Source organism: Aphelocoma coerulescens, chromosome 20, assembly GCF_041296385.1.
Source record: "Aphelocoma coerulescens isolate FSJ_1873_10779 chromosome 20, UR_Acoe_1.0, whole genome shotgun sequence".
NCBI lineage: Eukaryota > Metazoa > Chordata > Aves > Passeriformes > Corvidae > Aphelocoma > Aphelocoma coerulescens.
In genome coordinates, this window is record NC_091033.1 from 15365598 (window position 1) to 15386371 (window position 20774).

The 20774-nt window shown below is 48.2% G+C and overlaps 2 protein-coding genes across 3 annotated transcripts; one reads left to right on the forward strand and one right to left on the reverse strand.

Annotated features, from left to right (window-relative positions):
• Window positions 1–200: 200 nt before the first annotated feature.
• RNF114 (ring finger protein 114) lies at window positions 201–4107 on the reverse strand. The gene is made up of 6 exons (XM_069033817.1): window positions 3948–4107; window positions 3066–3216; window positions 2491–2597; window positions 1849–1963; window positions 860–967; window positions 201–653 (listed from the first exon to the last, which is right to left on the reverse strand). Exons 1-6 carry the CDS (start codon window positions 4064–4066, stop codon window positions 588–590), a joined length of 666 nt encoding a protein of 221 aa, XP_068889918.1. The 5' UTR covers window positions 4067–4107; the 3' UTR covers window positions 201–587.
• Window positions 4108–4451: 344 nt separating this feature from the next.
• On the forward strand, window positions 4452–11212 carry SPATA2 (spermatogenesis associated 2). 2 transcript variants are annotated; one of them, XM_069033819.1, is made up of 4 exons: window positions 4452–4619; window positions 7307–7459; window positions 7586–7742; window positions 9111–11212. In XM_069033819.1, exons 2-4 carry the CDS (start codon window positions 7425–7427, stop codon window positions 10356–10358), a joined length of 1440 nt encoding a protein of 479 aa, XP_068889920.1. In that variant the 5' UTR covers window positions 4452–4619; window positions 7307–7424; the 3' UTR covers window positions 10359–11212. The 2 variants fall into 2 exon arrangements, with proteins under 2 accessions (XP_068889920.1, XP_068889919.1); XM_069033818.1 differs by having other exon boundaries at window positions 7307–7742.
• The last annotated feature ends 9562 nt before the right edge of the window (window positions 11213–20774 follow it).

The window sequence follows — 20774 nt, forward strand, 5'->3', positions numbered from 1 at the left end:
GAACACTCATACTGAAGATGCGTTTTCCATATAGTTGGGAGGATATAGCCTGTAAGGATTGAAACACTGGGAAACATTATGGAATCACAGGTATCAGAGGTCACTTGCATGAGAGGTGGTTACAGTTAGCACCTGAAATCTCACTAGAGGGGAACAGAGTCACCAATACACTTCACATACAACCACTTGAGATGTGTAAATGAGATTGGGAAGATATTTATTAATTAGTTCACGCCATTCCATCTGGAATGTTTTTGATTTTAGACAGTCAAATAAATACAACTGCCAAAGAAACCAACAGGCATAGGTAAAGGAAAAAGCCTTGGTTCCCACGTGTTGATCTACAATGAAACTGAGTCTAAGCAAGTAGAAAAATGGGGCTGACAGGGCTGAATGTCAGAGACCATGACACCAAAAGACTGAGTGGTACAGAAATATCAAACCAGGATTGAAAACTGAGATAGCATTAAAGTCTTCTGTACTTCTGGATGCCTGAGTTAATCTTGGGATGTGCAGGGAGAAGTGCAAGGATGCTGGGCATTTCCCCCTCGTGGAAGCTTGGGTTTACAGTAAATCTTCTGGCTGAATCATTTATCCCGCAAGGAACGCATCAAAACCTGTGCCATGATATCATCTTCATCAGCATCATAATCCTGGGAACAAAGGGCACAGAAAGGCTTTCACTGCAACAGCCACACTGGGCAGTACAACAAGTGGCAGCAGCCAGAGCTGCACTTCCCTGTGCCCTCCCGTTTGTGCCAGGACACACCTGCACGCTGGGATTGCACAGCAGCGCCCAGGGAGCGGCGCTGCCTTTATGAGCCCCCAGGCTGCCTTCCAAGGGCGAGCAAACACCTACCACAAACGTGTCGTAGGAAAAGCGGTGTCGTCTCTGCAGGTGCTCCATGAAGTTAGCACTCCTGTAATTTGGGTCTCCCCATGGCATTGAGGCACAAATTGGGCAAACCTTCAAGGAAAAAAAACCAGTTAGGCCCCAGTGGTTCAGTGCTTTAACACTGACAGCAGGAAGGGCAGGGCAGGGCCAGCCTGGGGGAGTGAAGCTCAAGGTTTGTGCTGTCACTGCTCTGTATGCAAAGTGATGGCCAATAACTTGCTGGGACATTTAATAGAAAAGCCTCAGATAACCCTGAATAATTTCAATTAATGTCTTAGATCCTTGAAATGGAATGGTTTACTCTTCTCCCACGTTCTGAAAATCAGAACTCACTGAAGTCCCTTGCTTTATAAGACTTCAGCCTTTATTTCTCAGTAGCAGGAAAGTTTCCTTGGTCTTCTCTGCAATGTTCACTTCTCTCCAAGAGAAAAAAGGAACTTTTTTTTTTCCCCCTGAATAATCTGGAATTCCAAAAAACTTTCCAGAAAAATGAAAGTTTCAAATTCAGTTCCATGTTTTGCCATTCCTCTTACATGAGAGGAAGTATCACAGACAGATTACTAGAATGATACACTGCTTTTTGCAAGCATTTCCTCCAACAGTTTATAGTATCTCCTTGCTGTAAACAATGGGAAAAACAAGGAGAAAATTAAATGTCTGACATATTTTTTTAATTATATTTTACTAATTTGCTGTGCCTAATTAACTTTGAATGTGTGCCATTTTTCAAGGATGAAAGGAGGATGTGGCCCAGCGGCAGTGGGAGTAGAGACCAGAGACCCACTGAGAGGTGACAGCAGAACCACACCAGGCTTAGAGGCATGACCAGCACAGCCACACTGACTGAACAGCAATTACATCTACTGAATTCAAGAGCAAGTCTCTAACTCATTGTTTCAAAGGGCTTTAAGACCAAACTTCATTGCAGTTCTTGCACCAAGACTTTTTATTACCACTTGTTTTGCATCCATGCTGTGCAAAGCTTTGCAGTGTTCAACCAGTCCTTCTTGATCAAAGTTCTTCTCACTGCAGTATGGGCAAGGGAAGGTGAAGCGATTTGGGAAGTTCCTGGTTGGGGGAGAAAAAGAGGTTATTTAAAAATACAGATTATTCAAAGCAATAATCTTACGTATGCAATTAAGGCAAGCTAATTTTAACAATCAGTTTATAAAGTCCTAACAGTATCTTAGGGAACTCAATATTGTCCATATTTAGACTGAATTACAGCTCTTCTATAAATGTTCTAAGTGCCATTTATCACCTTTTTCTCAAACACCAGGGTACCACCCACTAGCCACACATGAGAGCACTGCCACCAACTCCCACTTCCCTCCATTGTAGGTGAATGCAATCAGGAGACACAGGTATTTAAAAAACCAGCTACATCTACAGAATGCCCTGATCTTAGAGATGTCCTGTGCATGGACCAAGCAGAAGCAGCAGAGTTTACCTGGGCACAGTCAGCTGCAGGATGAAGGCTGTTTTTACGTATGTAAAAATTAGCACCCAAACTGAGCAAAGAGGTAAAGTCTGCTTTTACTTCAAAATTCTTTCTCGTGACAGAAAAGCCCAGGATTTCAGAGCAGAGGTGTTACCTGGTGTTGTGGGGGGGCTCTTTAGTGACAGCTTTCACACCTTCCATGATGTAATTCTGGTACTTGGAGCAGGAGGCTGCGTGGCTGCGCATTTTGGAGAGGTACATCTGTGCAGGCAACAGGAGCACAGCAAGGTGAGCCCAAACCACCTGCACTTCCTGCTACACTTCTAAGCAGAAGCAGCAAATGTGTAAACCAGAGCAGCTTTCAATAGAAGTGTTAAAGCAGAAAATCCAAATACTTCAGCTGACCAAGTGGAAAATTTTTGCCATTACAGGTTAGTTAACCTGTAACCCTGCTGTCTGTGGTATGTTACCATACACTCCTGCTCACAGCAGCAACATTTCACTGTAACTTTAAAATCAAAATCTTTCATTTGAAATTTTTTCCTGAAGAGGTAACAATAAAAAACCGTGGAAAGAATGTCAGCATCTGGGTGCTGCCTATATAAAACAGCTTTAGCACATATCAGAACAAACATTTTGACCTGATTTTGCAGAAAGCTGAGGAGGAAGCAGTTTATTTTCCCCTAGGTGGACACATCTCATGCACTTAATTTCCAAACACTTTCATACTTTTTTATTGCAGCCATTGCAAGTGGTTTCTGTCGTTTCAATTTGCTTTTCCAAGTCCAGAGCTCTGCTCCCAGGAGACAGGGTGCTGCGGCACACCCCGCAGACTGGCTTCTTGGGCTTCAGACATTCCTGCAGGCACGGTGTGCAGAAGCTGTGGTGGGAGAAAAGGAGGAGGTGGTGAGACAGCCCTCTAGGCACCAGCAATGCCCACTGCCCTTGCATGGCCTCTGCCCAAAGGAGTAACAGTCTCAAGACCTGATAAAGAAGGGTAAAGGAGGAGCTGCTGGCACCTGGGCATGAAGGGAGGAAGTGGAGGCTCTCATGCTCAGCATTGTTTGCTGCTGGACAGTGCTCTGTGCCCTCGGTTTCTGCACAGAATCGTGGAATGGTTTGTGCTGGAAGGGGCCTTAAAGCCCATCCAGTGCCAGCCCTGCCATGGGCAGGGACACCTCCCACTGTCCCAGGTTGCTCCAAGTCCCGTCCTGTCCTTGGGCACTGCCAGGGATGGGGCAGCCTGTGCCAGGGCCTCCGCACCCACACAGGGAGCAATTTCATCCCAACATCCAGCCTAAGCCTGCCCTCTGACAGAGCGAAGCCATTCCCCCTTGTTCTGTCACTTCATGCCCGCGTTCCTCAGGAGGAACGGGAACCGAAAGTGGAGGAACACTGGCTTTCCTTCCCCCCCGCTTTTCTTTCGTTTTCTCCCTTTCAAGGACGCTCCAGGTCACGCAGTGGCCGCTGCCGGGGCGCAGCGCAGCGTGCGCAGCCCCTGCCCTCAGCCGCCGCGGGGGCCCCGAGCCGCGGCTCCTCCCGAGGCCCCGCAGCCCCCGCGGACCCAGCCCGGCCCCCCCGCCCCGCCCCGGCCCGGCGGCGGGCGCTCACACGTGTCCGCAGGGGACGCGCACCGGGCTCTCGAACACCTCCAGGCACACGGGGCAGGTGAGGCGGGACAGCGGGTCCGGCCGCCGCTCCGGGGCCCGCGACGACCCGCCCGCCGCCATCTTCCGCCGCGCCGCCAGGGGGCGGCCCTGCGCACGCGCGGCCCCGCCCGGGCCCGCCCCCGCCGTGCGCGTGTGGGCGCGGCCGAGCGCTGCGGGCGGGGCCTACCGGGCGGGCGGGGCCGACATCCCCGGCAGCTGCCGGCGGGCGGGGCCGAGCGCGGCGGGCTCCGCTGCGGAGCCCAGCGTGGTGCCAGCGCCGCTCCGGGCACGGCGGTGGCCGCCGGGCCGGTCGTGTCACAGCCCCGCAGGCGTCCCACGGCCGCTTCTTTCCCGGCAGCCCCGGGAGCGAGGCCCTGGGGGACCGCCCCGCCCGTCGCGCCCCGCCCCGATGACGTCACGCGGCGGAAGTGCTCCCCCCCCGCCGTTCACTTCCGGGCCGCCGCTGCCGCCGCCGCGGCCCTGCCCGAGCCGTGAGGGCGGGCGCGCTCCGTCCGCGGCACCGGCCGGGCCTCCGCGGCTCTGCCGGGGCAGCGCGTCGGGGACGCGGGGCAGCATCCCGGGCACCGGGCGCTCCCGGTGGAGCGGCGGCCGGTCCCGGCGGTGGAGCGGAGCGGTGAGGGACGGGACAGGCCGCGGTGCGGGGGTTTAGCCCGGGCGGGTGGGCGGGCGGCGTGGCCGCGGCACAGCGAGGGCGGCGAGGCGGCCGGGGGCGGCGGGAGCTCCCGGGGCCGGGGCCGGGGCCGGGGCCGGGGCCGGTGCCGCCGCGGGGGCCCAGGCGGTGTCCCGAGGCTCCTCGACCCGGACCTGCAACAAGTGCCCCGGGCACGGACCGGCCCCGAGCGGGCGGCACCGCGCGTGGGTCCGCGGGCTGCAGGCGCTGCTCCTGTGCCGGTGACAGCCCCTGTGCCCGGGAGCGTTTTCGGGCGTCTGGGGTCAGTCTGGCGTGTCTGGCCCCCTGGGCGCGGTAGGACAGGGCTGTCCCTTAGCAGAGGGGTGTCCCTTAGCAGACGGGTGTATTTGTCCCCTGTTTCTCCCCTACGGCTGTCAAGGTTTTTGTACAACCAAGTGGTCCAGCATGGTCAGAGTAGTTGGTTCCCTCGGGTGAGGCTTTGACCCTGGAGATGGATAGAAACATTCTCTTGTCTCAACAGCAGTCACTGGACTCTGATCAGGACTTATTATTGTTGCATCTCTAGGAAATCTTGAGGTTTGGAGTCAATGCTTAGCAGCAAAGCGGCCTTGTTCCTTTACGCATTCTGTCAGTCAGGGTGCTGCTTAAACCTATATTTGTCTGTGCCTGCTCGCATCGTGAGGCTCTCCGGAGCCTGTAACCATGGATGTTGCTGCTGGGTGGGCTGCCGGGACGGGGATGTGCTGCCTGGAGCTCTGTGCGCTGGAGCAGCCCTGGCGGGGCTCGCAGGCCCTGCTCTGCCGCGGTTTGTTGGGCTGTGCGAGCCCTGGCTCGGGTGCAAAGCACGGGGCACAGTCAGGGCTGGCAGAGGCTCTGGGAGCCGCAGTCTGCAAGGCCTCGATGAAGGGCTCTCTTTTCATCTGGGGGCTTCCTGACACTGGCGTGTCTCATGTGTAACCAAGCGCTTTGTTTGGTGGGGATGGCAGAACTGTGATTCCGAATCCAGCTCCTTGTCAGCACAGGATCACTCCGTGTCCTGGGGGTGTTTTGCTGATGTGCCAGACAAAGATCTCTGCAATTCTCGTATGCAGCTCTTCTTGCCAAGGAACAGACTCTGCTGTCTTTGTCCACAGACTTCATCCTGCACAACTTGCGGAGGAACGTGGAGAGGGAAGGGACTGCTCCTGGCCTTATGCTCAGATGTTAATTTAGCACTCCACATTTCCTGTGATTCACAGCCTGTCTCTTGACAGGAGCGCATGTGCCTTGGAGCAGAAGCTGAACTGCTACTTAACTTTTCCCACACGGGTCTGGCGCTGAGCACAGCCTTTCATCAAGGAATGTTAACTGCCAGGCTGTTGATCTTTTTGTTTGCTTGTTTCCTTGGCCTCTTGGTTGTTGGTATTTTGTGTTTTGGCTCCTTTCATTCAGTTGATCTTGCTCTTAACAGTGATTTTCCTTTAACAGGAGCGTTGATCAGTGCTTTAGCAGCTGCAACTAATACTGGGTGAAAAGTCTTAAAGTCTTTTCTGAATTGCTGTTTGAGACTGACTACATCTGAAACAGTGTACTGATTTCTCCCACCTCCTATTCCCTCGGGTCAGGAGCTGGTTTGTCTTTTTATGTAATAAACAAAGCCTGTGGTCTGCTTTTTGATCACAAGTTTCTTAGGCATTCCAGATGGAGTCTGTTGGCCCTTTAATTACCTTGGTTTTCTTAAAGCAGCATTTGGGAGACTGCTCTGTCACCAGCTATTTCAGCTCAGTGTGTGAGCTCAGTGCAGTGAAAATGGAGATCAGTACATCCATAAAAACAACTATCCCTGCAAACAAAAGCATATGTGATGGTAACACAGAAATGGTTGTACTCAGCTCTCATAGAGCAGCTGAAGGTGGCAGGTGTAGCTTTTTTGCCGTAAAGATCACAGTAGTGTTTGCAGCTGCCAGCTCTCAGCTGGAATTTGGACTGTGGTTTGCAGCAGTCAGGAGTGGGTCCTCTGGAGGTGGCTGCAGAGCTGCCCCAGCACAGGGCTGCACTGGGGGCACCAGCAGGAGGAATGTCAGTGGCTGTCAAAAGCCTAGAAAATGTTAGAAATCAAAAGGCAAAGTCAAATCTGCTCAGCCTCAGGACAGTCCTGTGCCACAGGACGTGGAGGGGAAAGCAGATACCTTCACAAGATGAGCAAAATGAAACTTTTGGGTGATTTTTTTAAATCTTTATATCATTGTGCAGGGGTAAAAACAAAAATCTCCCAGTGACTCTTTAAAATAATGTTTATGTAGGTTAGGTGAACTGAAAGGGCAAAATAAAGTGCAGAGAAGAGACTCTAAAAAACTCATCCTTCTTGCAGTTCTTTGCCATGAGTTACTTCTCCCTGGGACCCAAAGCCAGGGAGGTCTCACTGTGGGCTGGAGCCTGCCCAGCTCTGTTGTACCAAGGTCTCAGAGTCTTGTTCAGTGTCAGCTCGTGGTGCTGACTTGGGCAGGGACCTGGAAAACCAGTGAGGAATGAGGGTGGAAAGCAGGACATTTCTGTGGCTCCTGTGCTTTTTCAGAGTCCTGGAGAGGCTGTGAGGGAGCTGCTGCTCTGTGTCACAGAGTCCCAGGGGCAGGGAGGTGCTGGGGACGTCTGGGATGTGTGTACCTGCAATGACTTGTCTTTGTTTTCAGTTTTTATTCCAGGACAGTTGTTGCTGGAGATTCCTAATGCCAGATACCCAACCTACTGCCAAATAGCCATGAAAGAGATGAGGTAGCTGCCCCCAGCGCGAGGGAAAAACTGATTTCAATGGATACGAAATACAAAGACGATTTATTTAGGAAGTATGTACAGTTCCACGAGTGCAAACTGAATGCCTCTGACAACAAGCAGCGTCCTATTAACGATGAGTACTTGCGAGTCGCGGCGGCAGCCTTACTTTGCCTTCCCAAAATTGATCCCTTTTATAGATTCCGGTTGATAAAATTTTACGAGATGGCTGAAAACTCACTGAGATCTGTGAAATCCTCAAGTTTACATTGTCTCCATAATGCATTCAACATGCTTGAGACACTTGGAATTAATCTCTTTCTGTACCCCTGGAAAAAGGAATTCAAAAACATTAAGGTAAGATATTTTTTATGTAGCCATAGTGAGAACATATTTTCCTTTCTGTGAGCACATTTCATGCATTTCCTTTAAAGGCTTCTCTTTTTTTTTTTTCCATTTATAGCATTTTATATATATATATATATATATATTTCTCTATATACAGTTGGTAAACAGAAGCCATAGGGAAGTTTCTATGTAAAATAAGTGAAGTTGGTGAGAGTGAGAGTATCCCAAGAACAGAAGTACAAGCACTATCTGCAGTTAGAATGTGTATAAAGTAGAAGAGCTTATTCAAGTTTGTTGTTCAGCCTCCCCTGCTGCACTGTTTTATTTTTACTTGTTGGAGAGGCTTTCACTATGGTGTGTGGTCAAGCTGGATTTAAGTTCACTCAGAGTTTGATTTGTCTTGCCACAGCTGTTACTGGACACAAGTATTAAACTCAGTGCATGTGTTCAAGTGGATGCTTTGCTGAGGTTCCCACAAGTTGTATGATAATGGAAGCAACTTCTGCAAAAGAACTGTTTTCAGAACATCTTTGATCTGCTTGTCAGTGCTCAGTTCCTGAAGTTTTGATTTTAAGATGCTTTCAAATGGATCTACCTATGGCAGGTTCCCAGAGGGAAAAGTGGGAACTCACTGCTGGGCTTGGGTGGTGAAGTCCCATGGGAAGCCCTCTGCAGTTGAGTTTTGTGTTTCGTCTTTTACCTGTGGTGGGCAGATTGCTCCTGCCTGCACTCAGAACAGGCTGAACTGGGCTAAGCACGTCCCTCAGGTGTGCCAGGTGCTGAGAGTATTTCAGCTTGCAGAAACTCATGTCTTTGTTTTTGGGGCTCTTTTAGTGGAAGTTTTTGAATTAATGCTAAATTAAATAAAACTGACATTTGAAACTGTATAGTAACAGTACACAAAAAAGTGTGCACCTCAAGTATATTTAAAGCTGAATTGAAGAGGAGTTTGGCACTCCTGCAGTAATTCTGAGTTCCTGTTATCTCCAGCTTGTCCCTGGGTGGGGTAGTTCCCAAAATCCTGGCCTTTTTGTCTTTTGTGGTAGATTCTCTGTAAATGCAAACATGTCCGGTATGCATAACAGTTAATGTTAGTGCAGACCAGAGTGATTTAAATCACCAGGGAGAACATTATGCTAATCAGGATTTTAAATTGAATGAAAACTCTCCTACTTTGAATTTTCCTCATGTGGAATTTCCATCTGCTGAGCAGGAGGGATGCAGAAATCGAGCTCCTCTTGCCAAGGCAGTTGCATGTGTTCGGAGTCGTTATTATTGTATTTAATTATATGGTCTCTGTCACTGAATTATCTGAACATCTAGTCCACCACTGAATTTGTAACCTAGTTTTCCTTTTATTCCCCCCATCCCTCTTAGACCTACACTGGACCTTTTGTTTATTATGTAAAGTCTGCTCTAACTGAAGATGATGTAAGGCAGATTCTGAACTACATGGGCTATGTCCAAGAGCTGGGAACAACGTTTAAGCTCAAAGAGCAGGTCGATGCCATTCAAGTGAAAATGATTTCATTTGAGCTCTTTTTGGCCAAAGTGGAATGTGAGCAGCTTCTGGAAATTCACCTGCAAGTGAAGGATAAGGGTTATTCTGAGATTGATGTGATCAACGAGCGCAAGAACAGCAGCGAGGACGTCCGAGGCTGCTCCGAGGCCATGAAGCGGCGCCTGGAGTGCAAAGAGACGCTGAACACGTCCATGGCACGGATGGTGCTCCAGAAATCAGCCAGCGAACGCGCCTCCAAAGACTACTTTAAGCCAAAGGTGAGCAAGCCTTCGAAGTCAGTGGACACGTATGATAGTTATTGGGAGAGTAAGAAACCACCTTTGATGAGCTCGCTGAGTCTCAGGAAAGAGCCGATTTTGGTCGATGCGGAAGATGACATTAAAGATGAAATTATCCGTCCGTCGCCCTCTCTGCTGACCATGTCCAGCTCCCCACACGGCTGTTCAGATGAATACTTGCCAACTTCCTCTCATCACAATGGCATGCTAAGAACAAATGTCCCTTACAGCTCCTATTTTTCTGCTCAAGAGGACTTAGATTTGTATACTGACCCTGATTCTAGAAGTATGTTAAATTTTAAAAGACAAGACGCTATTAAGCCTGATGTATGGCTGTTAAAAAGTGATGCCAACCCTGTTTACCACAAACGCACCCACCTAGCCAAAGACACAGCTTCCTCCAAGTGCCAGAACTGTGGCATACCCTGTGGCGCTTCTGTTTGCCAGAAGTGTGACAATCTGTTCAGCTCAAGGCAGGAGTACCCAGCAGTGAAACAGAGCTCCTACTCAATCAAACCACTCCCGAGCGATGGCTTGTCTCCTGCTCTGAGGGAGAAATCTCAGTACACATCACAGACTCAGAGTCAAGACAGAGCTGCTCAGTTCAGTTCCAAGTCCAAGCCTTCGGGCACCTCACGCTGCGGCTTCTGCAACCGCTCGGGAGCCGCCAACACGTGCACGTTCTGCTCCAAGGTCTCGTGTGACACTTGCCTCAACGCTTACTACTATGACCCCTGCTGCAGGAAGAGCGACCTCCACAGGTTCCTGCCTAACAACCAGTTAAACTATAAATCATCCCAGCTGTCCCACGTGGTTTATAGATAGACTGGATGAGTCTGTTTGGGAAGGGAAGGAAAGGGGGAGAGGAAAGGGCTATCCTAACTAATGTTCTGACTCCACACTGACCTCTTACCAAAATCACATGTCCAAGTATTTGGAACCATGGTTCAGTGATCAGGTGCCAGTTCTTGATTTTTTTGGCTTCACAGATGCTGCAGATCCATTAGATTTCATGCTGCTATAATTTAGGTAACTCCTAAATGATCATTGCTTTTCAACTTACATGGGGGAGAAGAGCACGTTTTTCCTTAAAACTTGGCAGCTGTTATATTTTTAAAAAGTGACATCACACCTTCCTATTATGTCGCATCTTGCCCAAATAAAACCAGGCAGGGTTTAAAAATAAAGTCAGAGAATGAAGATTCTCATTTTCTATAGTGATGAAACCACTGCCAGTTTTTGATAAAGTATGACTTCAAAATGTGCAGGAAATACGTGAATGGCTTGTTTTGCCAACAAGGACTATTTTTTGATGTGTGTCTGCATTTCTTGATCTCCAAAATGCAAACACTGCAACATCTCTTCCTTTTGTCTTTGTTTCCTCCTTCTCCCCTTCTCTCCTGGTTGTTTATCTCGAGCTTATATAACCTGAATCTGGACAATATGTGCTTTATTTTCCGGTGTTGCCAATATCATCCTCCTGGGTTTCACTGTATGGTATTTTAAAGAGGTGATCCTGTATCTGTGTCACTCAGATGATGCCTGGAGTGCTGTCCTCTCAGATGAGTATCCATTTTCTTTCTGTTGCACATGTTTTAAATACTGTTCTTTGTACTGTAAATAGGTGATTTGGAAACCGTTTATTTTTAATAAATATTTAATATGTTGAGTTCTTAAAAGTGGTAGAATCATTATAACTATGAAGTCTCTCTGGGTTATTTGTTCAGGTGACTTTTTGTTTTTCCTTGTACTGTATTTCATAGCTTATTATAGCCACTGTGGCAGAGTGATGTTCTTGGCTCTGATCAATTCTTGGGTTTTAATCTGACATATTTTTCCCTCTGATAAGGCTGCCACTCGTCTGAGTCAAGTCTTGTCTAAGAATTGCAGGATTTTGCTCTCAGTGCACGCTTTTTCTTTGTGGTTATGGAAATTGTAAGTATCAATGTTCTGCTTGCTTCCAAATTCACTGCCAAGTCTGTAGTGTAGTCCAGCAAGTAAAGCACTGGCCTGGTGAAAAATCAGAGCTCATTTGTGACTCCTGTTCAAGTGAACCCATCAGTTATGGATGTGAATCAGATAATAACCCTTGTCTCTTGCTATAGCACTTGGGGATCCTGGCTGAGAACCAAGACTCCCTTGTGCTGGGCTCTGTACAGTTTGATCCCCAGACACCACCTGGTTATGAATAGACCTTAGTTTTTTATTAAAAGAAAACCCCTAAGAATCCTAACTCCCTTATTCCAACTATAGCTAGTTAGCACAAAGTATCAGGCAACCTAATCTGATGTGCAGAATTAGATGTGTTTAAAATATCTGTAAAGAACTCTAGCTGAGATGTAAACTGTGTAGTCCACTTTGCACTGAAATGATTGACTTTGGGGTTTTTAATAATCACTGTTAGAGTCTAGGCTTCTCAACTTCAATGTCCATCACTCCCTGTGTGACAGAAACATGCATGAATGATCGTTTGTCTTACATTTTTTTGGGTGGGGGGAGGGCTTCAGGTAGGTAGAGGGGAAAATTACATAGGCTAATGTTGTAAAATAGCTAAAATAATTTTAGCCATAACTGGGTGTCAGAAGCATTATGGAAATAAGGTGGAACCTGGGTCTTACAGAGGGCTGAGAACAGTAAGTTACTGTCCAGTTTGCACTAAGAAAAAAGTGAACGGCGTGTGTTTAACAATCAGGGAAATTCTGAATCAAGGGACTGCAACTGAGCATGACGTCAAGGGCAAGTACTGCCTTGCTGACCCTGAAGGTTGGGGTGAATCTTGTTTAAGTGAATGATTTTAAGGTTTTCAATCTTGTATGTTTTTTATAAATATATATATATATAAATATGACACAAATGTAGATACATTATGTATATAGTGAAGAATTTAAAAACAATTTTACTATTAAAATGCAGTCTAAGGGTGGTTTTAATTTCGGTGGTTATTTGGGTTTTGTTCACCTTCTGCAGTGTCATGCCTGTTTGGCTGCTCTACAGCGTATCTTCTAGTTCACCAGTTCGATTTCCATATGGCTCCTCACACTACAGTGAATAACTAAAACTGTGATGCCACGTAATTTTTACGGTGACCAGGGCAGGGGCTCTACCTGCTCTGAAAAAGAGAAGTCCTCTGTATATATGTCATGGAATCCTGTAGTACAAACCTGTGTTGAATTGAAGTGATACCATGCTCTATTTTTGTGTATCTTACTGTATGAGGTTGCTGTGATTGATACAGTAAAATATATGCGAATTTAAAATGCAGGTGTTTTGCATCTAATTTGTTTAAATTAATTTATGTTTTGAAGGAATTTAAAAATAAAGAGGCCTTTAAGAAAAGGCTTAACACTTTTCTTAAAGTGGAGTGTGCATGTAGCTGTCTGTTCCCAACTGCGTTTGCATGCCGTGACCGGTGCTCGGAGGGGTCTTGGGGCGCACAGGCAGGACAGGAGTGTCCCTCCATCGTGTGCCTCTGGAGCTGGGAGTGCTGTGAGCAGCGTGCAGAGCTTCTGGAATCCCGTTCATTTTCCAGCCTTAGCAGCATGACTCAGAGCGTTCATGGAGCATGTGAGCCAGTCTGTCAGCAGGCTGCAGCAGGCTGAGGCGGGCTGGGAGCAGGTTCCGGGGGCCATGTGGAGCTGCCTCCATGGATCCCAGCCTTGGCTCTCCATGGCGCTTGCCTGACAAGCTTCCTGAGGGAAGCTGCATCTCCCAGAAGATGTGTGACACTACTGAGGTACATTTTGGCACTTGAATTAGGCCTTCTGCTCCTTTTGCATCCTGCTAGCTCCGGAGCAGGATAATTCCTCAAGTTCCAAACTAGATCATTCTTTTTGTGTTTTCCTTGTGTTAAAGCATGTCAGGTGAATGCTGAAATGCCTGAAGTGCCTTTTTTACAAGTGTTTTATGATCTGTTGTGGTTACTGAAAGTACCAGGGAGGATTATAAAAATCGGGCTCCAGGTAACTAAAATATTCTTGCAGGAAATCTTGCCTCACACTGTAATGCTTCTTGAGCTGATGTATTTCTGGTGCATATAAAACAAGCCTTCAAGCTGTCTTGCTGTCTGACATCTCTGATTACAGACCTGTAAGCTTGTTTGCTGCATCTTTGGCTTTCAACAGAAGCTTAAAGGTTCCATACAGAGTTAAGAGGTTTAGATTTGATGGTTTGAGCTGACAGTGCTTATTTTCTGGAAGATGACTCTGGGTTACAGGCATTTAGTACACGTTGCTAATTATGCTGTAGGATGTTTTTAGGGGAAGAGATTCACCTTTGCAGTATTTGTTTGGAAACAGGAGCTAATCTCAACATGGTGATAATTGATACACTGCCAGAGAGACTGGGAGAAAAGCAGGAGGTGACTCTTGATGTACCTGGTTTGGCTCTGAAATCAGAGTGAATTAGGCCTTTTAGCATGAGCATTACCATGGTGTCTCAGCAGCAACTCAGTTGGGCTGCAAATGTCCCTGTCTGTTATTTGGGAAGGGTGTTCTGTGATTCCTTCTGAAAATCATGGAATGTGATTGTGTTTGTCCAAGATTATAAGTACTTTTCTTTTTTACAGTTGATCGTATTTCCCTGGAAAAGGTTTCCTGTACCTGGTCTTGCCAGTCAGAAGATGTAGGGGCAGGAAATCAGTAAGTGCTTAGGTTTGTGGTTTTGTACTCCTGCACTCTCCTGTGAAAAACAGGCTCGGGGGACAACATGAAAATGAACAGGTGCAGCACAGCTTACACAGTGCCTGGAGGAAGGCAAAGGATTAAGGCCTGTGTTATGGCAACAGCTCCTTTACCTCCCAAATCCTGCAGACTGCCACAGAATTGAAGCTCCTCCATGTGAGGAGAGGGGTAGGAGCGCCAGGGTGCAGCTGCTGTGTTCGCAGCCCTGCTGCACAGATTTCACTGTGCTGATGTGTGCCAAGCAGGGCTGGTCCTCGGGCACTGGGAGCTCTGTGCTGGGGAGATCCCAGCCTGGTTTGTTCTGGGGTGGGTCCTTGGGTCAGCCTGGAGTGCAGGTCCCTGTGACCGGGCAGTGCCTGCAGCCAGCTCTGTGCCAGAGTCAGGAGAGACAACGCTAATCCTGGGCTGGCCGTGCAGAGCTGTGGGGATGGCTGACCTGTAACCAGGGATTTACGGCCGGCAGCAGTGCCCAAAGTGGGGCAATCCTTATCATTCCTGGCTGTTCCCCTCCTCTGCTGCTTTTGCTGCTTTCACAGTGGAACAGGCTCTGGGAGCTCAGGCATTGCAATCAATGGTTGTTTTTTTTGGAACCATCTGCTTTGCTGCCCTGACCTCTGGAGAAGGATCTGCTCTCCTGAGGAGTTTCTGAAGGAGGGCAGGCACTGCCTTGCTCGGGGGCAGTGGGGTGCTGCTGGTTGGTTCCTGCCATTTGTAGGGCAGAGTTGCTCCGAGCTTTTTCAGATGCAGGCAGAATGATTCCCCCGCTGGCCGTGCTGCCACAGAGGCCTCCGGAGGGCCGGGTTTGCGTTTCCTTACCCTGAGGAACAGCAGGGCCGGAGGCTTTGGTCCCTTCCTCTCCATGGTGCAGTCAGTGCCATGCTCCCCGTCCTGTCCCAGCTGGCAGCAGCAGCGCTGGCTCCCTGCTGCTGTGGCAGAGCAGAGGGGCTGTGAAAGTCATCCTGACACCCAGCAGCTTCCTGTGTCAGGCATGGACTTGCAAAGAACATGGAAAGGCTTTGTGCAGAAAAAACGTGGACAGGTGGAAATGTTCCAGATAAAAATGAAACAACCTGCTCTGATTTTTTTTTTTTTTTCCCCTTGGCATCAAGAAGAAATTTCTCTTCCAGCATTCAGAGTCTGGGAGGCACTGAAGTAATTTTGCAGGGAACTTTACATGAGGTTAGAGACTGATTTAATTATTGATATTTCCTATTGATGAGATCTTTTCTTAGTGCTGCAAATCCTGAATGTGAGTGGTGGTGCTTCTGGAGCTTCTGCTCAGGCTGGGCTTTATGGTACATGGTTCCTGCTTTGAAATGAGGATGTGAAATACCTTCTGACGTGGATAATGCCTCCCATTTGTTTTTCCTGTCTTATCTGGGCTTTGAGTTAATTCTGCACTGTGCAGGTCTCTGAACTGAAGACAGTGTCAGAGTTCCATTAGCTATAAGTGGTGCAGGAGCAGCCCTGGCAACTTGTGTGTGGCAGCTGCTTCTGCTGTTGTGGGTGTGGGACTGTCATGCTTCCTGCTTTAGAAATCATTCTCATGATAGTCATACTGTTCTGAGATTTTTCATCATCAACCTGCTTTAAAAAAAGAAAAAGAAAAATCAACCCACAACTGCTCATTAACTCCTTAGAGAAAAATGTTGCTTTCTCCCGAAGTAAGTAAAATCTGCTCAGTAGCTTTGTGTCAGGGTGCTCCAATTTAACTGCATTACCTGGAATTTTCACAGGCACCTTTCTAAGGCGTGGCCAGTTCTGGTGAGCTGCCTTTGCTGAGGCAGCAGTCTCTGAGTGACTCCATCATTGCACATGTGTAAACCCCACACACATAAATGAACTGTTAATGAAAAGGGATGCTGCCATCCAGCAGGTCTAAGAAGGAACAGCCTGTTTACATCTCAGTGCACTTATGCTGACTGGTACATGCCTGGTGAACCTTCCCACAGGGCAGTCTGGGATGAAGAGGAGGCCTCCTCCTCCTCCTCTCCTGTGTGCCACCGGGAGCCTGGGTGTGCCCACGGAGGAGGGGCTGTATGGATTTGCTGGCCACAGCTTGCGTGGGCTGACTCAGTGGCAGAAGCAGAGGGGGACCAGGACAGCACCTGTCCCACCTCCTGTTCCGAGTCTGTTTCCTCAGCTCAGGGCCAGGGTTAGTCATAAGCCTCTGTGTCTTGAGGGGTCAGCTCAGCACTGCTGTGAAACACCTCCCCAGGAACTCAGTTGCCCTTGGGAAGTGCTGGTGAAGGCTCGTTTATCGGTCCTGGGATGTGCACTGAGGGGAGAATGCCATTTCCAGCTCTTTTTGCTTTATACTTTGTTCCTGGCCCTAAAAATGCAAATGTCTGTAGCATTGTTTCCTGCGGTATTAACTGAGATGTGCTCTCAGAGCTGTTCCCAGCCTGCTTTATATGCTGGCTTTGGGCCACCTCAGCAGAAATCAGTGGGCTGTGTGCATATGTTCTGCTTCTCCTTTTTTGGGGAGAGTGGGGGAGAGGGGCTTAGTTCCCCACGCTCTGCCTCTCACTCCTGGAGAAGTAAAACCCCTCTTAGAGCAGCTACTGTTGCATCTTCTGCCGTGACTAAATTCTCTCACCCTTCAGCCCCCAATGACAGAAGTTGCTCTGAGGGACAAAGCTGGTGGCAGGAAGGGGAAGGAGCGTGTCCGTGTTTGTGCCCGGCTGTGAAGTCCTGCGCAGTAGCCGTAGGTGGCTCTCTGGGGCTGGTCACTGCCCGTGGCCCGTTCGTGCTGGAGGACAGAGCACGGTGGCACTGGCTTGGGACAGCCCGGCCAGCTGGGAGGAGATTTATGTACAGCTGCTGCAGCAAACCCAGGGGGTGAGCAAGACCACAGCTAAAGGTAGGAAGGGTGGGAAATTCAGTTTAAGGAATAAGATGAAGCCTAGTGGCAGAGCAGTATCCCAACACAGGAATGGTGTTTCCTGCTGTACAGATTGTTACACACAGTGCTTCCATGTGGGTGATCTGGCATTTGGGGTCTTGTGTTGAGAAGGATCTAAGGAAACTTTGTACCTTGTTTAGGGGATGTTTCATTCAGTGAATGAATGGCTCCCCATGCCCTAAGTGGTGCTGGAGGCTGTGCTGCCCCACAGTACCAAGGGGACAGGCTGCAGGTGCTGCTCCAGAACAGAACTGCGGAGATGTCAGCTGAGCAGAGGATGCTGATAGACTCTGTCACCCACTCCTGGGTTTCCAGTGGAGAATTTCAGCCTGAGAACACAAAACCTCTTCATGTAAACCAGTAACAGAAATAAGATGGATGACTACTGGAGGGCAGGAGGGCACGTTTGGTCTGTGCACGGTCCTCCAGGGAGAGCTTTGCATCTTCTGAGATCAAACTTGAGTGGTCAGTCTCAGAAATCCCTTTTTTTCCCCTTCTTATTCCCGCATTTCGATATTCAGGTAGAGAAGCAGTGAGTCATCTGAAATGTGTTCTCTCCTCTGTGGATCATGGCTGGGCTTTGGGAAGAGTCTGCCATGTGAAGTCTTCCAAACCTCCCTTCACTTGGACTCTTGTAGAACTTCTGCCTCCTTCAGGAATCAAAGTCTGATTCACTTTCCACTGTGACTCGTAAAGTCTTGGACTACTTAGAGGCCGATCAAAAATTAAAATAGTCTCTTTTGGCAGCATCGAAGCCTGTGGTGTTTGAATCTTTGATATGAAGATTTCTCCTGCTTGGAGAATAGCTAATTTTTAATGCTGTGAAATAGAGCATGATAACTGTGCTGCTGTCTATACTACAGTGAGCATTATGTGCTGCTTAATGAAGTGATGTTCCTGTCCAAGAGCTTTATTTCATAATGAAAGAAGGTGCAGTATTCAGATACTGGTAACTCACTCCAAAAACTTTTGGCACAAATTTATCTTTAGCATAGATTTTCTGCCTGCAGCTGGAGTTAAATTCTCTCTCCCTGGTTCAGTGCTTACAGCTTAAAATACTACCTGTTAAATGTTGCAGTGGTCCAGATACCTCTGGGACCCATTTTCTGTCTGGTCTTGCTCTGCAGGGGATTTGCAGTACAATGAGAAGCTGAGGAAGAATTTTTGAGATGTGCTAAAACACTGAGAGGTCTATAAACATGATTTGGGGGAAAAAAAGATGGGACACCCTAGGAAGCAGCACACAGCTACAGAAGTGAAAACCTACAGGACTTTGCCACCAAGAACTCTGTGTGCTAGGCAGGATCAAACAGAAATGTTCCTGCTGCAGTGCAAGCCCAGGTATGATTCCTGAATTTGCCTCCTGGCTGCTCCTGAGTCTGTATCTCAGGGCAGGTTGTAGGCATCTTTTGGTAGGTTTCAGTGCATGATGTAAAAATCCTTTTTTTCCTTTCGTTGTACTTCCTGCTTTTCAACAGGCTCAAAGCCTGTTGGCAAAATGACTTTTACTGAGCACAAGTAGGGTGCTCACATGTCTTTGGAGTGAATGTGGATTTGACACTGATTTGATTCTGCTTTTTCTGCCTGCAGCTTATCACTCAGGCTCTCCAGTGAAGGACGTTATTTCCTCAGTGGAATATTTTCCATATGACTAAATAATGGCCAGGGGCTGTGATTTTTGTGTCAGTGCTTGGCACTGTGGGTTTCTGCTCAGAAATCGGATGGACATGTGAGAAGTAGTCCTAAAAACAAGCACTGCATTGTTCAGAGTGACAGGGTAAAATGAAGTGATGGGGTATTTTTATTTCCATGGCACTTAGAATTTATCTTTTTTTCCCCAACAAAGCTTGAAGTCACAAGGAGATTCATTCTTTGTCAGCAGACACCTTCCCTGTCAAACTGAAAGTCACGTCCCAGTTTCTCCATTTGCACTCCCTGGAACGTGGTGCTTGTGAAAAGCACCAGCTCAGCCGCAGGATGTTCAGATCTCACCCTCCTCCCGAGGGAGCAGGAGCTGTCCCTGAAGCACTGGCAGCAGCTCTGCCCCAGAAGGACCTTTGTCAAGGGGAGCCTGATACCCAGCTGTGTTTGGCCGAGAGCTCCCCTGTTGCCAGCAAGCAAAGGGGTTTCTGAGTGGGGTTGTCATCAGGGAAAATGTTCAGTTACAAACCTGCCTGGGACTCTGAGCTGGCTTAGGGACCCGTCATCGAGGCACTGTCTTGTAATTATGGCTTTACTCCAAAAACAAAGGCTGGCTCCCTAGCCTGTCTGGTTTGTGCTGGGGAGGACTGATTGCAGCGTGGTTAAACGTGATCTGTGCAACAGGGAGAGGAAGTGAGGGGACAGAATTAATGCTAGATAAAACCACAGGTGTGGAAGGCTCATTAAGAACTGTCAAGCTGTGGAGTAAAGAAATGTGGGAAAGCAATTACAGCAGTGCCAAGAAGTAGAATGAGTAGAAAGATAAGGGGAGAAAGTTTTTGGCCTGACAGTCCTTCAGAGAAGAGGAGGAAAAATTGGCTTAAAAATTGAATCTGATAATGAAGTGGTGTCTGATTACTACACACAAAAGTGACTTTTACTTGAAATACTAGTTTTATAGTCTAATGCAGAAAAGCTAGGTAGCAGCAAAGAAAGTTGATAGATTTCAAAGGGAAGATTAATTAGAAACAGTTTGAAAGTCTAGCTAAAGATCGATTTAAATTGATGAATTTTTAATAGAAATTAACCTTCCATGTGTTTTCCTGAAATAAAATAACTTGATAAGGTACTAAGTCTGTATGTGTTCAAAGTAGACTTTGAACATTAGAAAAGAATAAACCAGAACTTAAAGGAATTCACTCCAGAGTGTGAGGCATGCAGCCCTTCCCAGCAGGGCTGCTCCCAGGGCTGGGAAACACGCCGAGCTGGGAGACAGGAGGGCTTGGTGCAGGTTCCTGTGTCTTTCCACGATGTTTTGAGCAAGATACAGATTTTTTGTAGTGTGTTAAGAGAGAACACAAGCTGTGTGCAGCTCGATGCCAGAGGGATTCTGCTCCTGGGTGTGCTGCAGGCTGTGGGCTCACACACTGCTGAGCCAGTTGCACTTCGCAGTGCAAGGGGAGCCGTGGTGGATGTTGGTGGATCTGGCTGCACACGTGCAGGGATTTTGCAGAAAATGACACTTACAGGTCTGATGGGTCCCGTGTATGGTGGCAGCCTGGAGGTGTGCCATTCTTTCCAGTTTCGCTGGGAAAAGCGGGCAGGTATGTGGCATGAAGGAGACACCAGTCGAAGGCTGTGCTTTATTTGGCTACAAATGGCTGAACTAAAGTGCTCTTTGATCTGAGCACATCTGTTCCTTTGAGATAACCTCCTGAAACACAGGGACCTTTGCACCCTTCACAGCACCCAGCCCTTATCCTGGCTGTGAAAGAGCTGTGAGCTGGATGAGTTTCCTCTGCAGTGATGTTTAAAGGCAGCTGTCAGGTGTCCTGCTGAGAGCAGGATAACCACAGTCTCTGTGGGTGGTTCTTTGCTGCTTTGACTGCTGCCTACTTATATTTGGGGTTTATGCCCTCTACTTTCCAGGCTTTTAGCCAGGCTTCCGCCACCAAGGCTAACCCCTGACTCCCAGCATCAGAGCCTGCTCCAGGACCTGCAGCTTGTTATTCCTGC

Bases quoted from the DNA above. Each gene is read 5' to 3' on its own strand.
- RNF114 (XM_069033817.1), bottom strand. From the start codon at position 4,066: ATGGCGGCGGGCGGGTCGTCGCGGGCCCCGGAGCGGCGGCCGGACCCG. The intron at 3,217-3,947 runs GTGAGCGCCCGC...CTCCCACCACAG, and splicing joins CGCGTCCCCTGCGGACACGT to CTTCTGCACACCGTGCCTGC. The intron at 1,964-2,490 runs GTAACACCTCTG...TCCCCCAACCAG, and splicing joins GAGCCCCCCCACAACACCAG to GAACTTCCCAAATCGCTTCA.
- SPATA2 (XM_069033818.1), top strand. From the start codon at position 7,425: ATGGATACGAAATACAAAGACGATTTATTTAGGAAGTATGTACAGTTC. The intron at 7,743-9,110 runs GTAAGATATTTT...CATCCCTCTTAG, and splicing joins AGGAATTCAAAAACATTAAG to ACCTACACTGGACCTTTTGT.